The sequence below is a fragment of the Rattus norvegicus genome, chromosome 20, assembly GCF_021556685.1.
Source record: "Rattus norvegicus strain SHRSP/BbbUtx chromosome 20, alternate assembly SHRSP_T2T, whole genome shotgun sequence".
NCBI classification, from domain to species: Eukaryota; Metazoa; Chordata; class Mammalia; order Rodentia; family Muridae; genus Rattus; species Rattus norvegicus.
In genome coordinates this window covers 5,966,614-5,986,366 of record NC_141553.1, presented here as the reverse complement: position 1 = coordinate 5,986,366, position 19,753 = coordinate 5,966,614, and the positions used below count along the sequence as shown (strand labels likewise).

The following is a 19,753-nucleotide window of genomic DNA, read 5'->3' as shown; positions in this document are numbered from 1 at the left end:
AGCGCTGCCCGAGCCCCTGTTGGGCACACAGGGAACCCAGCACCCCCTCCTGCCTGATCAGGTGCAGTCAGCAAAAGGAAATGTAACTACTTGCTGGGCAGACACCAGGAAGGACAGACAACCCCGAGAGACACTCGGACTCCGGATAAGGCAGTAGTTACGGGACTGGTGCTCCCTGCTGGTGGCGCTGGGTGAGTCCAGCAGGGTTACTCACCCACCATGGCGAGGGTGCGGACACAGGCCTCCACCGAGCCCTTGTGCTGCTGCTGCAGCCAAGGACACTCGAGCAGCCGGGTGGTGGACTGCAGCAGCTGAACCACAATTGTCTGATGCGTCTGCAGGAGACACAGAACCCCAGAGGGAGCTCAGCCGCCCCAGCCGGCAACACCGGCCCAGGACCCTCTACCACAGTTCCCCTTTGGTCCGGATAGAAAGTCACTAATTTTAGACATGAACAACCTCCTCTGACTGTACGCAGCCCTAGCCTGGGCTCACAGCCATGCCTTCCTTCAGAGTGATATGAGGGAGGGTTGCACTGGCTCAGAGGCTAAGAGCGCTTGCTGCTCCTTTGAGGGTCCAATGCAGGTCCTAGCACCCATGTGTGACTCATGCATACTTTTAACTCCAGCTGCAGGAGACCCAAGACCCTCCCCGTTGCCTCCTCAGGCACCCACACACCGGTCGTCCCTGCTTTCAGGAAGCAGAGGCAAGCAGACCTCGGGGAGTTCCAGGCCCATGGCCAGCCAGAGCTACATAGTGAGACCCAGGCCCAAAGGTCAAAATCATAAAGTACAATTTAAAACCAAACAACAAATGAGAGGAGGGCCGGAGAGATGGCTCAGCGGTTAGAGCACCGACTGCCCTTCCAGAGGTCCTGAGTTCAAATCCCAGCAACCACATGGGGGCTCACAACCATCTGTAATGGGATCCGATGCCCTCTTCTGGTGTGTCTGAAGACAGCTACAGTGTGCTCACGTACAAAAAAAATAATTTTTTTTTTTCAAAAAGACAGGAAAGGCAGACTCCAGGCCAGTCAGACAGCCTAACATGTGTGTGTCTCACAAGCCGGACAACCTTGATTCGAACGCAAGGAACAGTAGACAAAGGACCTGACTCTACAACATTGCGTCCTGACCCCCACCTGCTCACCCCCTAGCTGTCGCACACACACATACAATAATGAAATTCAAAGGTTTATTTTAAATTCTACTTCATCCTACCCTACAGCCAGTCCGAGGCTGGGGCAATTAAAAAAAAAATTTTTTTTTTGAGACAGGCCGGCCTTAAACTCAGAGAGATCCACCTGCCTCTGCCTCTTCAGGGCTGGGACTACTATGCCCAGGCACAGATAAAAATTTTCAGAGTCTCCTTGTCTCAAATGTCTATCAAAACAATTCATCCTTCCAGGATCTAACCTTGTTTGTTTTCCCCTTTGTTTTTTTTTTTAAGATGGGGGCCTCACTCTCTCACTCTGGTTTTGCAGGCCAGGCTAGCCTCGACCTCACAGAGATCCCCGTCTCTGCCTCCAGAGTGCTGGGATCAAGGTATATGCTACCATGCCCGATGTGCCTAACCTATGTACTCTTCTCAGCCCCAGCATCCATGGGAGCACTTCCGCTGGTTTCTTCTCCATTTTCTGTATAACTACAGGTCTCTTGGGTCTCTAGTTAAGGCTGAAAAATCTCAAGGCCTGGCTGGCAGTGACGTGGGCCATGCCTCTGTGGTGATACCACTGAGTCACAGGGCTGCCTGCCCGCCCAACACCTGAGAGCTGTGCAAGGCTCTGCAAAGTGTGTGGTCATACCAGTCATCATGGCTCTGCTGTCCGGGACAGCAGCCACACCCACCCTCATCACCCCAGGGCCTGCACACCCGGCTAGAGGACCGAGAGATTCCTTCGTTGATCTTGTCAATCCTATGGGACCTAAGTCATTGTTGGGTGTGTTTATGAGGATGTTTCCAGAAAGACAGAAGACCCATCTTAAACATTCGCTGTACCTGCCCATGGGCTGGAGCCCCAGCGTGGATAAAAAGGAGGGAGTGGACCAAGTACCAGCATGCATTGCTGGGTGACTGACTGGATGAAGTGTGACCAGCCATGGGTGCTCCTGATGCCAGGATAGACTGTACTCCTCAAACAGTGAGCCCCGCCCCAGATCCTTAACTTGTTTCTTGTCGGTTACTTTGACTCTTGCTCTAAGGACTTCTGTTGCCACAAGATGACAGCCAGCATCCATTCTGTCACTACTGTATGTGGATTCTTTTTTTTTTTTTTTTTTTTTTTTTTTTGGTTCATTTTTTCGGAGCTGGGGACCGAACCCAGGGCCTTGCGCTTCCTAGGCAAGCGCTCTACCACTGAGCTAAATCCCCAACCCTTGTCGGTTACTTTGTATCATTCCCACTATAGTTCTGATCCACGTCTGGGGCCGTTTGTTACACAGTAAATGACTAACACCCTGCTGCATTTTCCTGTGCTGCAGTAAGCAGTTCGCCCTGTGAGCCAGCCGGCTAAAGTGGCCATGCTTGACCAAATGGGTTGCTCACCTGTAGGGATGTGCTGTTCTCTGAAAATGGGGAACTGAAGAAGGCGCTGATGGTGTCCAGCACCACGGTGAGCACGTACTTCTCAAGGGTGGGGTCTGACAGGCGCTTCTCCCGCTTGTTACAGACCTACGGAGGAGGAGAATCCTATGGGGAGATCTGCAGGTCCTCCCTCCGCCCCAAACAAAGCCCACCCTGGCCCCCAGGACAGACCAGAGCCATGTCCAGGGTGAAGTTCTCGAAGAGCGTCCAGATGTGGTTGCTGGTATAGATCTCCTTCATCTCCACCTCCGTGTCTACATAGCAGTGGTTCACGAAGTTCACATACGCCATTTTAACCTGGGCAGCGGGCACATAAGAGGTTCATCAACAGGGCCTGCCGGCCTTCCCCCTCTTAACCTGCCCATCATCTTCCCCACTGTCCCGTGCCTCTGCCAGTCCCCTCCACGTGACTAACGCCACAGCCTTCTCCCAGCCCGAGCCGCACACCTCCGTGATGCAGTCCTCGTGGGTCACCACCGACACCACGTCCTCTAGAGGCAGCAGGGAAGTGCACTTGATCTCTGTGTAGACATTTTTGCCTTCTGCACAGGCAGCCAGCAAGTCCACCAGGGAGATGTGGTACATGAGGGGGCTGTGGTCCTCCACGCCATCTCGGGCTGCCTTCATCATGTCCAGCAGATGGGCCAGAGAGGCCTTGTCATTGTAGAACACCACCACGTCGTCGCCTGCGTTGGTCAGCTGTGAGGGGAGGCAGGCAAGATCAGAACCTTCGTCCAGCAGCCCCAGGCAACACCTCGGTCCTAAGTTTGGGGTTTGTTTGGGGCTTCTGAAACAGGGCTGCATATAGCCCAGGCTAGCCTCAAAATTACTATGTAGCTGAGGATAACCTTGAACTCTTTGTTTAATTATTGTTTTCTGTTTTATGTGTATGGGTGTTTTGCTTGCATGCAGGTCTGTTCACCACATGTATGCAGTACCCACAGAGGTCAGAAGAGGGCATCAGAAGAGATCCCTTGAACCTAGAGCTATAGCTAGTCATGAACCGGTCACAGATGTGAGCCTTCATGCCTGACTTCCTGCCTGAGTTTTGGGGTTCCCTGGCTGATTTGAGAGACCTTGACGCTGGATCCAGAAAGCGTCCAGAGTGTGCACTGACCCTGAGGCGCATCCCACCTCCCTCCTCTCCCTCATAGCCAGCCAATGACACGGGTCAGGAGTGACATTGCCAAAGTGACAGCTACAGCTGAACTGTCTCGCTGACATCACTGCCTCTGCCCCTGCCCTCCCCCAACCCTCTGAGATGCTCCCAGGACCAGAACTCCCAGACTGTGACCAAGGCTCACCCGTTCTCAGAGTTTTGCGTGACTAGACATTTGTGCCTTCCCACTGCGTACCAGGCCCAGGCGCCCAGGTTCTCCTGGCCCTGGTTCTATGAGCCCAGCATTCCAAGTCCTCCCTGGGCCCCACCACCCAGATCCCTGCGGCCCAGGCAGCTCTCACCTCGGTCATGATCATGTCCTGACACTTCTTCACGTACTTGCCCTCGGCCTTGATGACGGTGTGCAGGAAGTCCAGGTACTGCACGTGGCGCCCGTGTGTGGCCAGCAGGTGCACGAAGTGTTGCAGCACCGGCTCGCTGATCTCGGAGCACAGCTGATAGTTGTTGAGGAAAATGTGCTGCATGGTCTCAGCCTCCAGGAGCTGTGGTGGGCGAGGGAGGGGCATGAGAGAGAGAGGGGAGGCCCATCAGAGAGAGGGGAGGGGGCAGAGAGAGGGGAGGGGGCAAAGAGAGGGGAGGACATCAGAGAGAAGGGAGGCCCATCATCAGAGAGAGGGGAGGGCATCAGAGAGGGGAGGCCCACCAGAGAAAGGGAAGGGCTTGAAAGAGAGGGAAGGGCTTGAAAGAGAGGGGAGGGCATGAGAGAGAGGGGAGGGCATGAGAGAGGGGAGGCCCACCAGAGAGAGGGGAAGGGCTTGAAAGAGAGGGGAGGGCATGAGAGAGAGGGAAGGGCATGAGAGAGGGGAGGCCCACCAGAGAGGGGGGGCATGAGAGAGAGGGGAGGGCATGAAAGAGAGAGGGGAGGGCATCAGAGAGGGGAGGCCCACCAGAGAAAGGGTAGGGCATGAGAGAGAGGGGAGGGCATCAGGGAGAGGGGAGGGCATCAGAGAGAAGGTAGGCCCACCAGAGAAAGGGTAGGGCATGAGAGAGAGGGGAGGGCATCAGGGAGAGGGGAGGGCATCAGAGAGAAGGTAGGCCCACCAGAGAGGCAGCCACCAGGGACCCGGCCCAGCGTGCCTCACCCCGGGCGTGAGGAAGAGCTGCAAGTGCTTGTGCAGAAGGGCCTGGTTGCCAGGGTTCCCGGCACAGAACTTCTGTAGGAACTGGTGTGTGTAGCGCAGGATCTCCATCATCTTGTTGTCGTTCTGTGTGCAAAGAGAGGCTGCTGGGCCACCAGGGAGGGGCAGGCTCTGCCCCTTCCCCCCTCTGATGCCCTCCCCTCTCTGATGTGTCACATGGGCGTGCACACACACAGGTGCACACACACAAATTAACTTTGAAAATCATCCAAGTGGCTTCAAGCAGCTAAGAGTACGTGCTGCCCCTGCAAAGGACCCAGGGTCCACCCGTAACACTCTGCCCAGGAGGCTCACGAACATCTACAAATTCTATCTCCAGACGTCTGACACCCTCTTCTGAACTCTGTGCGTGTGCAGACAGGCACAAATATTCAATAAAGAAAAAGAGGTCAGTGGAGGGGAGGGGCTTAGGGTCAAAGGTTGAGAGAGACTTAATTGGAGTGAGGGAATCTAGGGGACAAAGGACTTGGTGTCATGGATCCATTGGAATAAGGAACTCAGGGTCAGAGGTCAGAATCTAGACTTTTCCCCAATGTTTCCACCCTGCACTACAGTTCCTCGAGTCGTGGTGACTTCATCCTTCATCGCCACTTCTTAGGAAGTGCAATTTAGCCAGCTGTGAATCTTTTTTTTTTTTTAAAGATTTATTTATTCATTTATTATATATAAGTACACTGTAGCTGTCTTCAGACACACCAGAAGAGGGCATCGGATCTCCTTACAGATGGTTGTGAGCCACCATGTGGTTGCTGGGAATTGAACTCAGGACCTCTGGAAGAGCAGTCGGGTGCTCTTAACCGCTGAGCCATCTCTCCAGCCCCCAACCCAGCTGTGAATCTTAATGTAAACATCTGTGTTTTCTGATGACCTCGAGAACCATGAAAGGGTCACTTGACTCCAGAGAGGTCATGACCCACAGGTCCAGGCAGAGCTGACAGGCAAGATCAGTCAGAAAGGAAGAGAGGAGACTGGGGTCCTAGTTAAGGAGGCTGAAGCTGGGTCAAATTCAACTCAAGGGTTGTGTGGCTCAGGCAAAGAATGCTTGCTTTTCGTGAGCAGGGCTCTGGGTTTGATGCCCAGTGCCACCAAGAGAGGGGAGGTCAAAGATCGGGGTGCAATTGAGGTAGACTTGAAAGAGCAGGTGGGTGCAGATGACCTAAATCTGCACCGGGGCAGCGGAGGTTGGCCTTGAGGGCTGTGGTACCCAGCATAAACTGGGTTGGACGCCAGGTCACCTTGTCATAAGGGATCTGCAGCAGGTCCAGCATGACCTTGTGGGCGTCCATGTTCTTCAGCAGTCTCTGTTGCTTCTTCCGCATCTGCTCCCCGACCCCACACATCTTGTTCAGCCTCTCCAGGATCTGCAGGGGAGAGGGGATGGATGGTAGCTTATGTCTCCTCCTCCTCCTCAGGGTCCTCTGGGCAGCTCTCTCCTGGCTGGCTGCAGCCACACCCATATCCCACTGGGACAGGAGAGGGGAAAGGGCTCTTTCTGGCTGCAGCTGCTGAATCAGGCCATCCTGGCCAACCAGCGGAGATGGAAAATCCCACCCCTCCCATAAAGCGTGAAACAACATGGCCGTAAAGTGGAATCTCATTAAACTCCAGCTTTAAAATAACTCTATCAGGGCCTCAGTGGGACTGTTTGGAACGTGCCAGAAAACTGGGAGATGCCTGGCTGCGGAACCCGGACGGAGGAGCTGGAGAGGCCAGGCCAGTGGGAGCCCCAACTGAGTCAGGTCGAGGCCAACTGCAGGACATGTCTTCCCCCCTCCCCCCCACTCCCTCACCCCAGCCCAGCCACTTACGCCTTTGACAATCTGGTAGTTCTCACTGCTCTTCTCCCCGTGTGGCTGCAGAAATCCCTCCTCATCCGAGGGCCGCTGAGGACGCAGAAGACAGAGTCACCCAGGCACCCTCAATTTGGGGCACCCCGTTTGGCTCCCAGACGCTGCCTCACCTCCTTCTTATCCTTGCTGGCGCCCGCCTCCCCCTCCTCGCCCTTGACGCTGCCTTTCTTGTCCACCCACAGCTCCGACTTCTCCACCATTGTCCGCAGTCGATCCAGTTCCGACTTGATCACTTTGTAGTTCTCCACATCCTGGGCTGAGATGAGCAGCTGCACCTGCGAACGGAGGGCGTACCGGGGTCACGGGGGCACCCACTCCCCAGATCTGTAACCATTCGGGGATCAGAACTCCCACACAAGTATCACTCACTATTCACAGCTCCTTCCTCTGGGAAGCCCTCTCTGACTCCAGCCCTGAGCTAACATGTCACCCGGCCACAGTCTCAGACTCACGGCATACTCTGTGGCCTGACCGGTCCACCCAGGCAGCAGATGCATGGGAGGGGCACTGGACCCTGAGTGAAGGAGGGACCTGAGCTCTAAGGAGTAGGGCCTCCTCACTCTCACCCTCTCTTCCCTCCCCTCTCCCTCTCCCTCCCTCTCTCTCTCTCTCTCTCTCTCTCTCTCTCTCTCTCTCTCTCTCTCTCTCACACAGTCTGGGCCTCCTCTCGGCAGGGAATTCGATGCAGGCTGGTGTCAGGACCAGCACACTGTCAGTGCTTGCTCACGGGAAGCGGTCAAGGGGATGTGACAGCCACAGGGAAGACACTGGGTAACTCAGTGAGGGACCCTTGAGCCAGACCCAGTACACAGTGAGGGACCCGTGAGCCAGACCCAGTACACAGAAGGGTGAGGAAAGGTGGGAATAGCTGACCACTCCCGAGCCTTGTCCACAGGATAGGAAACAAGTCAGGCCAGGAGGTGCCAAAGGCGGCTGAGCCTAGATTCCCCCCCACTCCTCACCTCGGTGAACAAGGTGCACTGAGGACCAACAAACATCCCTGTTGTCAATCTGCGAGCAACTAGATCCCTGTGTGCCCCAGAGCTCCAGGCAGGCCCCGTGCTCATGGCTGGGCTGGTGACCCCCCTTCACCTGCTTGAAGGTGTGCATGGCCTCCTGGCGCTGGCTGAAATGTTTGAAGAGCAGCTGCAGGGCGCCGGAGACCAGAGGTGGGTAGTCATGCATGGTGAGGTGCAGCAGCACTCGCAGGAACATGCGACCCCCTTCGTCATCCACCTCTAGCATGCTGCTGGTCTTCCTGCCGGCATGGGTGGGCACGGGCCAGTGAGTGAGGGCATGTACCCCCACCACCCTCGTGGCAGAACCATACCCGGTCACTGCCGGCTCAAGCGTGTGCAAAGAACCACCGCCCCGGGCTCTCCAGGGATCCTCCTGGGGATAACCCTCAGTGGAGCCCCTGATGCAGGACCCCTTCATGTGGGGACCCCAGCACTGAGGGATGAGAAGACGCTTGTTCCTGCAGCGAGGGAATACCACGGAGCCTGGGGGTTGTCACCAGACTTCGCATTTGCGCCAGCTCAGCTTGTTAGTGAAAATTGTGAGACACCATTTACGCTAGCTGGAGTCGGGGGTGCTAATTACGCCCACCCCGCAGCTGCCGATGTCTAACGCGCTAATCAAGAGCCCCATTTGTAGCTGTTACTTCCGATTTATTTTCTTCAGGGGTTTGGTAATCATTTCAGTGCACTGCTTCCCTTGTAAGTTTGTGGGCTTTTGTCTTATGGGATCTATTCTGATACTTCTCTGTTCTGGTTTGTTTCTGAGACAATATCTCACGTAGCCCAGGTCAGCCTCAAACTTTCTATGTAGTGACAGGCACCCTTGAACTCTGACCTTTCTGCCCCCGCCTGCTGAGGACTGGAGTGACAGGTGTCAAAGCCACATCTGACTTCTGAGGTTCTGGGGATCGAACCCGGGACTCATGAATGCTAGATAAGCAGTCTTCCACCAACTGACCTATATCCCTACTGACCTACATCCCCCACCGATCTACATCCCCAGCCCCTCCCCTAGGTCATGAATTCACAATGGATTTCTGAAAAGAGACCCAATGGGTGTGCTAGACACCCAGGAAGGCTGGGCACTCAGTAGCAGAGGCTGAGAAGACTCTTCCACTCTGGCACAGAGGGCTGGTGGGGGAGGGGTACCATGCTACAGCTCCCCCATCTCTCCTGCTGTGAGACAGGGGAACAGCCGTTGCCCTGACCTCTGCTGAGCATAGAGGCACAGCAGCCCTGTATGAAGGTGTGGGAATTACCAGAAGAACTAGCTCCCTGGATTACTCTATACCACGAGGGACAGGCAAACCAGGGAGCGTCAGTGCATGTGGTGGGTGAGGGTCTTCTGGGGGACACAGTGGAGGGAATGGTCAAGCCTTCAGCATCAGGAAACCCAGGTTGCCCAAAGAGGGGGTTATAAGCCTTATGTTGGCAACCCACCTCCAACCCCGATCAGGAGCCCCCCTCAACCCCAGCCTCACCCTACTCCAAACATGGCCTCTGCCTGCTCCCCGATGCGGTCCAGATTCATGTTGGCAGCTGTGGGAAGCAGAAGTGACAGAGAGAGGTGGGGCAGCCAGAAACTCACACAGAGGATGCCCAAGCCAGCCCCAGATGCCCTTGCAGCTCCTCCACCTGGCCTCGCCTTTGTGAGGGCACAGAGCTTTCAGGGTGAGAGCGGCAGAGCAGGAAGCTCAGTAGCTCAGAAAGCCAGGCCCTGGCTGGCTCCTGGTGGGATGTGAGAGCTTCCTCAAGTCCTGGCTTCCCCCGCTCCGCATGGCGGTGACCAGGGAGATGATGGACATGTACTTCAGGCATGGAAAGGAAAGATTGGGGCAGCGGAGCGGCGACAGTAGTAGATGCCAGGGAAAAAGACTCACTAGAGGAATCGAAGGCGGGGGCTGTGCCGTCTGCCCCGCTGTCCTGCATGGGAAAGACCTCCACAAACTCCTTCTTGAAGACCGACAGCAGGTAGGAGATGCGGTAGTCTAGGCGCACGTTGAGGATGAACTGGGCAAACAGAGGGGACGCTGTGAAGGCCGATTTCCATCAGGAGCCCTACTGCTGCTCCAAGATGGAGGAAGGAACCCCCAAACGGGCTTTAGCACCCTTGGGGTGCTCCAAGGCATCGAAATGGAACAGTCAGTCCCCTCTGTCCCCCCAGCTCCTGGCCCAGTGATGGTGGCTGGTGCCTCCTTCTCAACAGAAGGCAGTGAGCCCCACATCTGTGGCTGTCCCCCCAACACAGCCATGCTAGACAATAGGAAGTACACAGACTTCCCAGGTTGGCAAGCCAAGCTGTCCCTCTAGCTACCCTGCCAACAGCTCTCTCCAAAAGGGAAACCTGAGGTACGGTGACAGGATATACGGACGCCTATAACTCTAACGTCTATCTTTATGGGACAGAAGCCCCACCTCTGACTTCCCTGTGGTCACTCTGTCACCCTCATGCCCTCTAGTTATAAGGGGCCACATTCCTGTTCAGGATTCCCGCTCCCCCATTAATCCAGGAAGCAGGATGTCTATGTAGGGCATCCCCCAAGAATGTTAGTGCTGCTGGTCCAAGAACCATGAAGGCTGGGCTAGCTAACCTGGCAACACCCTGTGACCTTGTGACACCTGCTCCATGCCTCCCACCCCCACCTGTCCAGCACCTGCAATGTCTCCAGGATCTCCAGCTGTGACCCTGAGATCCCCCACATCAGACCTCCCAGCCACCTGCCCAGAATCTGCAGGATCTCCAGGATCTTCAGCTGTGACCCTGGGACCCCTACCCTGGGACCTCCCACCCACCTGCCCAGCACCTACAAGATCTCAAGCTGTGACCCTGTGACCCCAGCCTCAGACCCTCCCACCCACCTGCCTAGCACCTGCAGGATCTCCAGCTGTGACCCTGTGACCCCAGCCTCAGACCCTCCCACCCACCTGCCTAGCACCTGCAGGATCTCCAGCTGTGACCCTGAGACCCCAGCCTCAGACCCTCCCACCCACCTGCCTAGCACCTGCAGGATCTCCAGCTGTGACCCTGAGGCCCCAGACCCAGGACCTCCCATCCAGCTGCCCAGCACCTGCAGGATCTCCAGGATCTTCAGCTGTGATCCTCAGACCCCCAACCCTGGACCTCCCACTCACCTGCCCAGCATCTGCAATATCTTGAACGGTGACCCTGTGATCCCAGCCTCAGACCCTCCCACCCACCTGCCCAGCACCTGCAGGATTTCCAGCTGTGACCCTGAGAGCCCCACCCTAGGACCTCCCACCCACCTGCCCAACATCTGCAGGATCTCGAGCTGTGACCCTGTAACCCCAGACCTAGGACCTCCCACCCACCTGCCCAGCACCTGCAGGATCTCCAGCTGTGACTCTGTGACCTCCCACACCAGACCTCCCAGCCACCTGCCCAGAACCTGCAGGATCTCCAGGATCTTCAGCTGTGACCTTGTGACCTCGACCCCAGAATCTCCCACCCACCTGCCCATCATCTGCAGGATCTCCAGCTGTGACCCTGTGACCCCGGCCCCAGGACCTCCCACCCACCTGCCCAGCACCTGCAGGATCTCCAGTATCTCCAGCTGTGAACCTGTGACCTCAGACCCAGGACATACCACCCACCTGCCCAGCACCTGCAGGATCTCCAGTATCTCCAGCTGTGAACCTGTGACCCCAGACCCAGGACCTACCACCCACCTGCCCAGCACCTGCAGGACCTCGAACTGTGACCCTGTGACCCCGGCCCCGAGCCCCACCCTCCTGCCCAGCAACTACAGGACCTCAAACTGTGACTCTGTGACCCCGGCCCCAGGACCTCCCACCCACCTGCCCAGCACCTGCAGGATCTCCAGTATCTCCAGCTGTGAACCTGTGACCTCAGACCCAGGACATACCACCCACCTGCCCAGCACCTGCAGGATCTCCAGTATCTCCAGCTGTGAACCTGTGACCCCAGACCCAGGACCTACCACCCACCTGCCCAGCACCTGCAGGACCTCGAACTGTGACCCTGTGACCCCGGCCCCGAGCCCCACCCTCCTGCCCAGCAACTACAGGACCTCAAACTGTGACTCTGTGACCCCGGCCCTGGGACCTCCCATCCACCTGCCCAGCACCTGCAGGATCTCCAGTATCTCCAGCTGTGAACCTGTGACCCCAGACCCAGGACCTACCACCCACCTGCCTAGCACCTGCAGGACCTCGAACTGTGACCCTGTGACCCCGGCCCCGAGCCCCACCCTCCTGCCCAGCAACTACAGGACCTCAAACTGTGACTCTGTGACCCCGGCCCTGGAACCTCCCATCCACCTGTCCAGCACCTGCAGCGTCTCCAAGATCTTCAGTTGTGACCCTGTGACTCCCCAATACCAGGCCCTTCCACCCACCTGCCCAGCACCCCCAGGATCTCCAGCTGTGAACCTGTGACCCCCACCCCATACCTCCCACCCACCTGCCCAGCACCTGCAGGATCTCCAGGATCTTCAGCTTGGTCTCCATCACCACGGTGTGTTCATTGTCCTCAAATTTGCTTCTGTCCAGCTGCTCGGGGACACCCACTCCAGTAGGCAGGCTGGAGGCACCAAATACAGACTGCTTGCGGCTTAGCACCATGGTGGACATCATGTGTCCCACCCCCTGGATGGACCTCCGCACGTTCTTGCCTGTGGGTCACAGGAGTGGGTCATCAGGTGGTGCGCGGCAGGGGTTCCCAATCTCCAACCCCGTGAGGCAACCGCTAAGAAGGGACAGGGCTAACCCAGGCAGGTCTGCAGGGGGAGATGAACTTGATGCCAACTGGGGAAGGCAAAGCAAGCAGGGAGTGTGGGGAGATGAGCAAATCCTCTGGGAAGCAGCCAGACCCCAGCACAATTTACATAACCACCTCTTCCGGGGTGGAGCCTGTCAGCCCCTGTCCTTTCCTCAAGGCCGAGCCAGACCCCTGAGCTACCAGGATGGAGGGGGACTGAGACAGGGCCGGGAAACAGGTAGCACTGGGGGTACCAGGAAGGGCCTGAGGAGAGGGCCAAGCCTCACCGCCAGGCTCCTCATAGGCCTGCAGCACAGCGGCTGGTGCCTGAATGCAGTCGATGATGCCCAGCAACGTGCGTGTGAGTCGCAGCAGCTCGCTGAAGCTGTAGAACCCGAAGTAGATGAGGTTGTGTGCCAGGCTGACCACCTGTGGGGGTGGGGGGAGGGAGGTGAGCGGGGCTGAGCCACGCGGCGGTGTGGGGCGTGGTCATGAGGGTGAGCGGCAGGGACAGGACCAACGCATGGAGTTGAGGCTATGGGGAGTTAGACCCACATGCTTGGTGGGAGGGGTCCTGGTTTTTAAGGTCGTGACTGTTCAGGGCCAGACTGTGGCTCTGTTGGGCTCCAAATGGGACAGAGAAAACCAGGGTGATGAAGGCAGGACTCCGGTGGATGGGTTCAGTGGATTCAGAGCACAGAACCCGGCGGGGGTGGGATGTGGGGGAAGCGGTCCATTGTGGGGGGGGGTCGGGGGACCTCAGATATCTGAAGGATAGCTGGGCTGAAGGTATCAGAAAAAGGGAATGATGGGTCCTACCATCCATCCCTGATCACCAAGGTCCGGCGGGGAGGTGGGGAGGGGACGACCACAGCCCCACTCCCTCCAGCCCGAGGACCCACCACCCACCTCAAAGGTCAGTATGTTCTTCTCATCGTTGGCAAAGGGCACGGCCTCGCCGACCACGTTGTTAAGGTAATCCTCCACGAACTCCATGGTGCTGGCAAACTTGTTTTTCTTGTCATCTCGGGAGGCGTTGAGATTGGAATCATAGCTAAGGATGGAAGCAGGAGGCTTGAGGGTCCCCGCGCCCCTCCCCGCCCCACCGTGCCCTGAGTAGCCAGCCTCCCTCCAGACTCTCACTCTTTGATGGTGATGGCCGTGGGGATCTCTGTCCAGAGGCGGGCAAACTTGACAGGGGTCACCAGCTCCTGGGGGTCACGGTCCACGTGCACATGTAGCATCAGGTGGCAGAATGAGGCGCGGAGGTCAAAGGGCAGCATCTCGTCCGCCATGCATAGGAAAAGCAGCTCCACACCCAGTTGCTTGGAGATCTCGTCGATGGCCAGGTACTGGCGGTCTAGGCACATGCGGGCAAACAGCTTCAACTGGTACCTGTGGGTAGCACTGGGTTAGAGGACGGCAGCAGGGGCAGCGGCAGCGGGTAACCAGGGTGGCCTGGAGAGGACTCCACCAGGGGGCAGGGGACTAGTGATTCACAGAGAGGACACGGCCCCTCCTGGTAAAGGAGGGCAGGTATTTTCTGGCTCAGCTGGGACAGGTCCTTACAGGAACCGGGGCGGCTGGGAGAGTGGGAAGAGCCCGCTGGTGAAAGGTGTGAGCAGTTCAGATGAGAGATAGCAGAAGCTTAGCTGTGAGTGACATCATGCCTCTCCCTCCTCCTCACACCTCATTACCAGGCAGGGTCCTGGAGCCAGGCCACCCAGGGTGGGAACACTCGTGCTGGTTCCCCCAGCTGGCGTTAGCAAGAGCCTTTGCACAAGTCATGTAAGACCTGTCTAGGCCACACCTCTAATCCCAGCCCTTGGAAGGATGAGGCAGGAGGATGGCCTTGAGTTCAACACTAGCCTGGGCTAAAGAGTGAGATGCTGTCTCAAAGACAAATAGGCTGGGCTGTGGTGCCATCTTCCTTTAATCCCAGCACTTGGGAGGCAGAGGCAGGCAGATCTCTGTGAGTTCAAGGCCAGCCTGGTCTACAGAGTGAGTTCCAGAAAAGCCAGGGCTACACCATGAGACCCTGTCTCAAAAACTCAAAAACCAAACTAAATCCCCCCCCCAAAAGTCAGAACAAAACACAAAACAACAAAGAGGCCAGGTGTGATGATCCCTGGCCCCAGCATTGCTATGACTTAGTGGGTGGCCTAGTCTACACAGTGAGCTCTTATCTCAAAAAAAAAAAAAAAAGTGGGCGGGGGGGCGGGGGGCTGGAGAGATGACTCAGTGGTTAAGAATACCAGCTGCTCTTCCAGAGAGCCCAGGTTCAAGTCCGAGCACCCTCGGATGGCTCACAACTGTCTGTAACTCCTGTCCCAGGGGATCTGGTGCCCTCTAAGGGAGTGGGCATGCACATGGTACACACATGTATGTATACAGGTAAAACATCCACAAAGAAAAAAATTAAATAAAAAATAAACAAGAGTCAGTCAAATGGCCCAGTCAGTAAAGGGTGCTTGTCACCAAAGCCTGGCAACCACACTGTTGGGGGAAAAAAATCAACCCTGAGTCATGGCACATACATGCCCATACAAATGCATGCACACAGGTGTATGCACACACACACATGCACACAGGCATGCAGGCACATATACACCTAAACCCACATGCATGTGTATACACACACACATACACACACAAACACACACACAAATGCATAAATGAGAACAAGGAACAATGTGTGCCCGCACACACGCGTGCACACACATGCACACACACATGCACACACACAACACAATGCGCACATGTGCACACACATGTGCACATATGCAGACACGCATATGCATAAATGAGGACAAGGAGCAATGTGTGCCCACACATGCACACATGCATGCACATAACACAATGCACATGTGTGCACACATGCACACAGACATGCACACACGCATGCACACACATGTACACACACAGAGACGCACAGGTACGCACACATGCATGCACACACACATATGCACACACACCACACACACGTGCAAGTATGAGGACAAGGAGCACTGGGACTCTTGAGGAGGGCTGTGGAGCACCTGTAGTAGCTGAGCACGTTCTCGTCGTGTGCGTTGCCGGCCCTTGCCTCCTGGGCCAGCTGCCTCACACTCTTCTCGTGATGCTCGTTGTTCCTGTCCGTCCATGTGAGCCACACCTCCTCCTCCGAGTACTCGATGCTGAGGTACTCGTGAGACTGAGCCATCTCCTTCACGGGCCGAAGCCTGCAGTCAGCAGCACTGTCAGGGGTGGTGGTCTCTGGCCACGCGGAGCCCCAGAGCTCGAGACAGGGTCTCACTAGGTACCACCCCGGGTAGGTTGAGCACAGCCCAGGTCTCTACGCTGCTTCTACCCCAGCACTTCTCAGGATGAGGCCATGGCTGGTTCCCTCTCAGTGGCCCCCAACCCTCCATCCACCCCACCCCGTCCTACCCCCACCCCACTCCCAACGCCATGCACTGCAGCCACCGTGCTCATATCTGCAAAGAACAAGGGAGCCAGCACTAACCCGGACCCCAGACACCCCCAGGCTGCCACTCACTCAGTCTGGATAAGGATGTCACTGTTCTTGGGGTCCAGCACACACTTGCAAATCAGCTCCTGGGTGACGGGGATGGCAATGCGGTTGGACACGCACAGGTCGGAGAGGTAGTCCAGGAACCTGGGTAGGTCAACAGGGTGGGCAACAGACTTAGAAGCTGCCCAGAAAGCCAGAAGCCTCATCCACCCTCCTTCCCCGCTGCCCAGGGCAGCAGTTGGTGACATCTCCATGGGACAGGGTGAAGGGATGGAGTCAGGGGTCAGAGCAGGCACCGGCTCATTCTCAGAGGACAGAGGAGGGTTTGGGGTTCTCCCTGTGTATGGGAACTTGTATCTATTACGGCTACATTGAGCTAAATTTAAAACACCCTCCTCCCCCAAGCACTGGGGAGGAAGCGATGCACCATGCTGTTAACGACCAACATCAGAGACCCAGCGAAGTAGCCCACGCCTTTAATCCCAGCACTCGGGAGGCAGAGGCTGGGGGGGGGGGGGGATCTGTGAGTTCGAGACCAGCCTGGTCTACAGAGTGAGTTCCAGGACAGCCAGGGTGGCACAGAGTGACCCTGTCTCAAAACAAAACCAGCACCGAAGGCGGGAGGGTAGGCGGGGCACGTGCGTGCACGGTGGGACACCTGGGCTCCCTGTTCTTGCGCACGAGGCTCACGAAGGTTTCCACCTCGGTCTTGGTGATGTGCTTCTCCAGCAGCTTCCGGTTGTTGTGCAGCAGGGCCGTGATGGTGTCTTCGGCCAGGATGTCATAGCCAATCTGTGACTGCATCATCCCGAACTGCTTGGCTATGTGCTCCTGGGGGAGGCAGGCAGACGGGGATGGGGGGGAGGGGGTTACAGGGGTGGGTCATGGTAAAGGGACAAGGTCGCTTCTGCTGTGGAGCCTTGACCCCAGATCAGGACCAACGCAGGTGGGGACCTGTGCTAACTGGACCTGGTGTCGCTGTCTCCTATGGAGCCGACATCTGATCCTCCTGCCCCTGACTTAAAGGACGCTGGGATTACAAGCGTTCACCACCCATGCCCGATTTTTATGACACTGGGAGTGAACCCAGGGGGTTTGTGCACACCAGGCTAGCAATCTACCAACTGTGCCACGTCCCCAAGCCAGCCTTGTCTGTCTGTCTCCTCCACTATGGCTCGGACACTTGCCTGCCCCTCCCCACCTGACCTCTTAGCCTCTAGAGCTGTCCTGCAATTCAGGGACACCAGGACTGACCCATCTTTGCGACAGGACTGAAAGGGTCCCCAAGCAACAGTGAGCCTGCAGGACAGGGTACCCCCAAGATGTCACAATCATCTAAATGGCAAAGGCTATACCCTAAACCAGACCGTCTTATAGTCTAGTGTAGGAGTCAGGCTGAGACCCCAGGATGCTTCAGCTGTGGTCCCTTGTCCCAGTCCCTCATCTGTTTAAAACTAGAGCACAGGTGGGCACCCAAAAAAAGACAGACTTGGGGGTGTCAATAAACCCCATTATCTGTCTTTCTTACTACTGAGGCCACACTGTCTGTTTCTGTGTGTCTGTCTGTCTCTCTGTGTGTGTGTATGTCTGTCTTGTGTGTATGTGTGTTTCTGTCTCTCCCTTTCCCCCTCCCCCTCTCTGTATGTCTGTGTGTCTGTCTGTCTCTTATATGTGTGTGCATCTGTTTGTCTCTCTCCCTCTTCCTCTCTTCCTCCCTCTCTGTCTCTGTGTGTCTCTCTCTATGTGTATGTGTGTCTGTCTCTCCCTCTCCCCCTCTCTGTGTGTGTCTGTCTGTTTCTGTGTGTGTGTGTCTCTCTGTCTTCCTTCCTCTCTGTCTCTCTGTGTCTGTCTGTCTCTGTGTATGTGTGTGTATATGTATGTATGTATGTACGTACGTACGTACGTACGTATGTATGTATGTGTGTGTATATGTATGTATGTCTCTCTGCTCCTCACCATCGCCATCACTGTTTTTCATCTTTAATAATGGAATAGGTGGCTGAGCCAAGCGTCTCTTCTAAAATTCTCCAGTTACAACCTTGGTGAACCAGACAGAATCCGAGCCAACCAGAGGGGCACAGTTAAACCTGTGAGGCCAGGCTTCCGTCCTGAGCCAGTTATTTTGCGGGCCTGGGTGAGAAGTCTACACTGGAGAGAAAGCAGCCCTGAGAAGCCCGTTTCAGGGGGAGACACAGCCTGGGCTGCAGGACGTCTTTACCTCACATGGTTTCTAAGCTGTGATCTGGCCCTACCCGGGCCTTGTCTGCTTAGCAAGACTGGCTAAATGGTATAAGACAAATAGTGAAAACATGGCTCGAAAGTGAAGAATTTCACGCTAGGCGGTGGCACACACCTTGGGACACACCTTTAGTCCCAAGCACTCAGAAGGCAGAGGCAGGTGATCTCCCTGTGGTTTGCACAGTGAGTTCCGGGCCAGCCTGGTCTACATAGTGAGACACTGTCTCCATAAACCAAAAGAAGACGAGGAGGAGGAGGAGGAAGCATATTTTAAAATGTCAACACCAGAGCCTAGGGCAGGCTCTGTGCACCCCAGAAACCAGCCCCTCCATCTGGGGCCCTCCTGCACCCAGGTGCCTAACAGTGGCTGGCTGCCGGCCTCTGTGCCCACAGGGACCCCTGCAGAAGAGGGAAGACAGCAGGGACCGCCCGGTGCCCACCTGGTTCTTACGGTAGTCCTCCTGGGAGTGCCGCAGCACCCGGTAACACAGGCGGAACATGTACTGGTAGGGGGCGTTCTTCTGGTCAGACAGTTCCTCCAGACGCACCAATGGCCCTTCACCCCCCTTGTCACGGAATGGAGCCTTCAGGATGCCAAAGATCTGAGGGGTATAGAGCGTGAGAGGGACTCTCCCATCCTGCCTGCACCCCGCATCATCCCAGGAGCCCTGACCTTGACTAACTCCATCCCAGAGCTCCCCTTCTCAGAAGCCTTGAGCTGTCCTGCTCAGACGGACTCCAGCCTCTGAGGGCTTCAGGGTCCCCGTCACCATAATAAGGATCACAGTCCTCCTGCAGGAGGAGGTCAGAAGGAGGCGATTCCTCTCAGGGGCTTAAGGAAGCCGTGGTTCAGATACATTTTCCTCCAATGCGAGGGATGGCACCTCAGCCCCCGCCTTGAATGTGCTAAGCGAGCGCTGTGCTCCTGACCTACGTCCTTGGCTCCTCCTTGGTAGGAGTCGTGTGCTCTACCAGTGGCTGGATCTAGGCAAGGACTCTACCCCTGATCTGTACCCTGAGCCCCTCACTTACCAGTCATAGAATCTATGACTGAGCCATATTCCCAGACCCCTGCTGGAAAATTCTAGGCAGGCACCTACCAGGAATCCATGCTCCCAGCTCTTCACTAGGCAGTTACTCTAACCTAGCCATGCCCCCAGACTACCCGGAGGATTCTAGTAAGGTGCTCTCCTACTGAGCCACACCCCCTCCACTACCCCTTCAGTAAGAGGCCTGAGCCCTGATGGAGAGCCGTGAGCCCCGCTGGAGAGCTATGAGTTCCTGAAGAGCACACGCACCTGCTTAAGTATGTTCTGCTCCCGCATCAGCTTCTGCCGCTCTCGGTTGGGTTTGGTGACCATGATGTCCAGGACATTCTGCCCATTGTTGGGAACATCGCTGACAAAAAACACCAAGTCCTCCAACAGCTGGATGACAAACCTGTCGAAGGGCAACACCAGAAACATGGTGAACTGAGGGGCAGCTCCCAGGG

At 56.4% G+C, this 19,753-nt stretch overlaps 1 protein-coding gene across 3 annotated transcripts in view; it reads right to left on the bottom strand.

Annotated features, from left to right (window-relative positions):
- Itpr3 (inositol 1,4,5-trisphosphate receptor, type 3) overlaps positions 1-19,753 on the bottom strand; it is a 64,969-nt gene that overhangs the window by 11,434 nt on the left and 33,782 nt on the right. For 2 of the 3 annotated variants that reach the window (XM_087596960.1, NM_013138.2), the window contains 21 exon segments: positions 19,560-19,701; positions 18,702-18,863; positions 16,682-16,854; positions 16,048-16,167; positions 15,548-15,730; positions 13,653-13,904; positions 13,419-13,563; positions 12,797-12,938; positions 12,224-12,423; positions 9,652-9,781; positions 9,253-9,310; positions 7,845-8,010; positions 6,863-7,027; positions 6,711-6,785; positions 6,138-6,263; positions 4,846-4,968; positions 4,045-4,245; positions 3,031-3,282; positions 2,755-2,880; positions 2,545-2,670; positions 215-335 (listed from right to left, as the gene is read on the bottom strand). In XM_087596960.1, the coding sequence (XP_087453086.1) occupies positions 215-335; positions 2,545-2,670; positions 2,755-2,880; positions 3,031-3,282; positions 4,045-4,245; positions 4,846-4,968; positions 6,138-6,263; positions 6,711-6,785; positions 6,863-7,027; positions 7,845-8,010; positions 9,253-9,310; positions 9,652-9,781; positions 12,224-12,423; positions 12,797-12,938; positions 13,419-13,563; positions 13,653-13,904; positions 15,548-15,730; positions 16,048-16,167; positions 16,682-16,854; positions 18,702-18,863; positions 19,560-19,701 (3,188 nt within the window). 3 annotated transcript variants of the gene reach the window in all.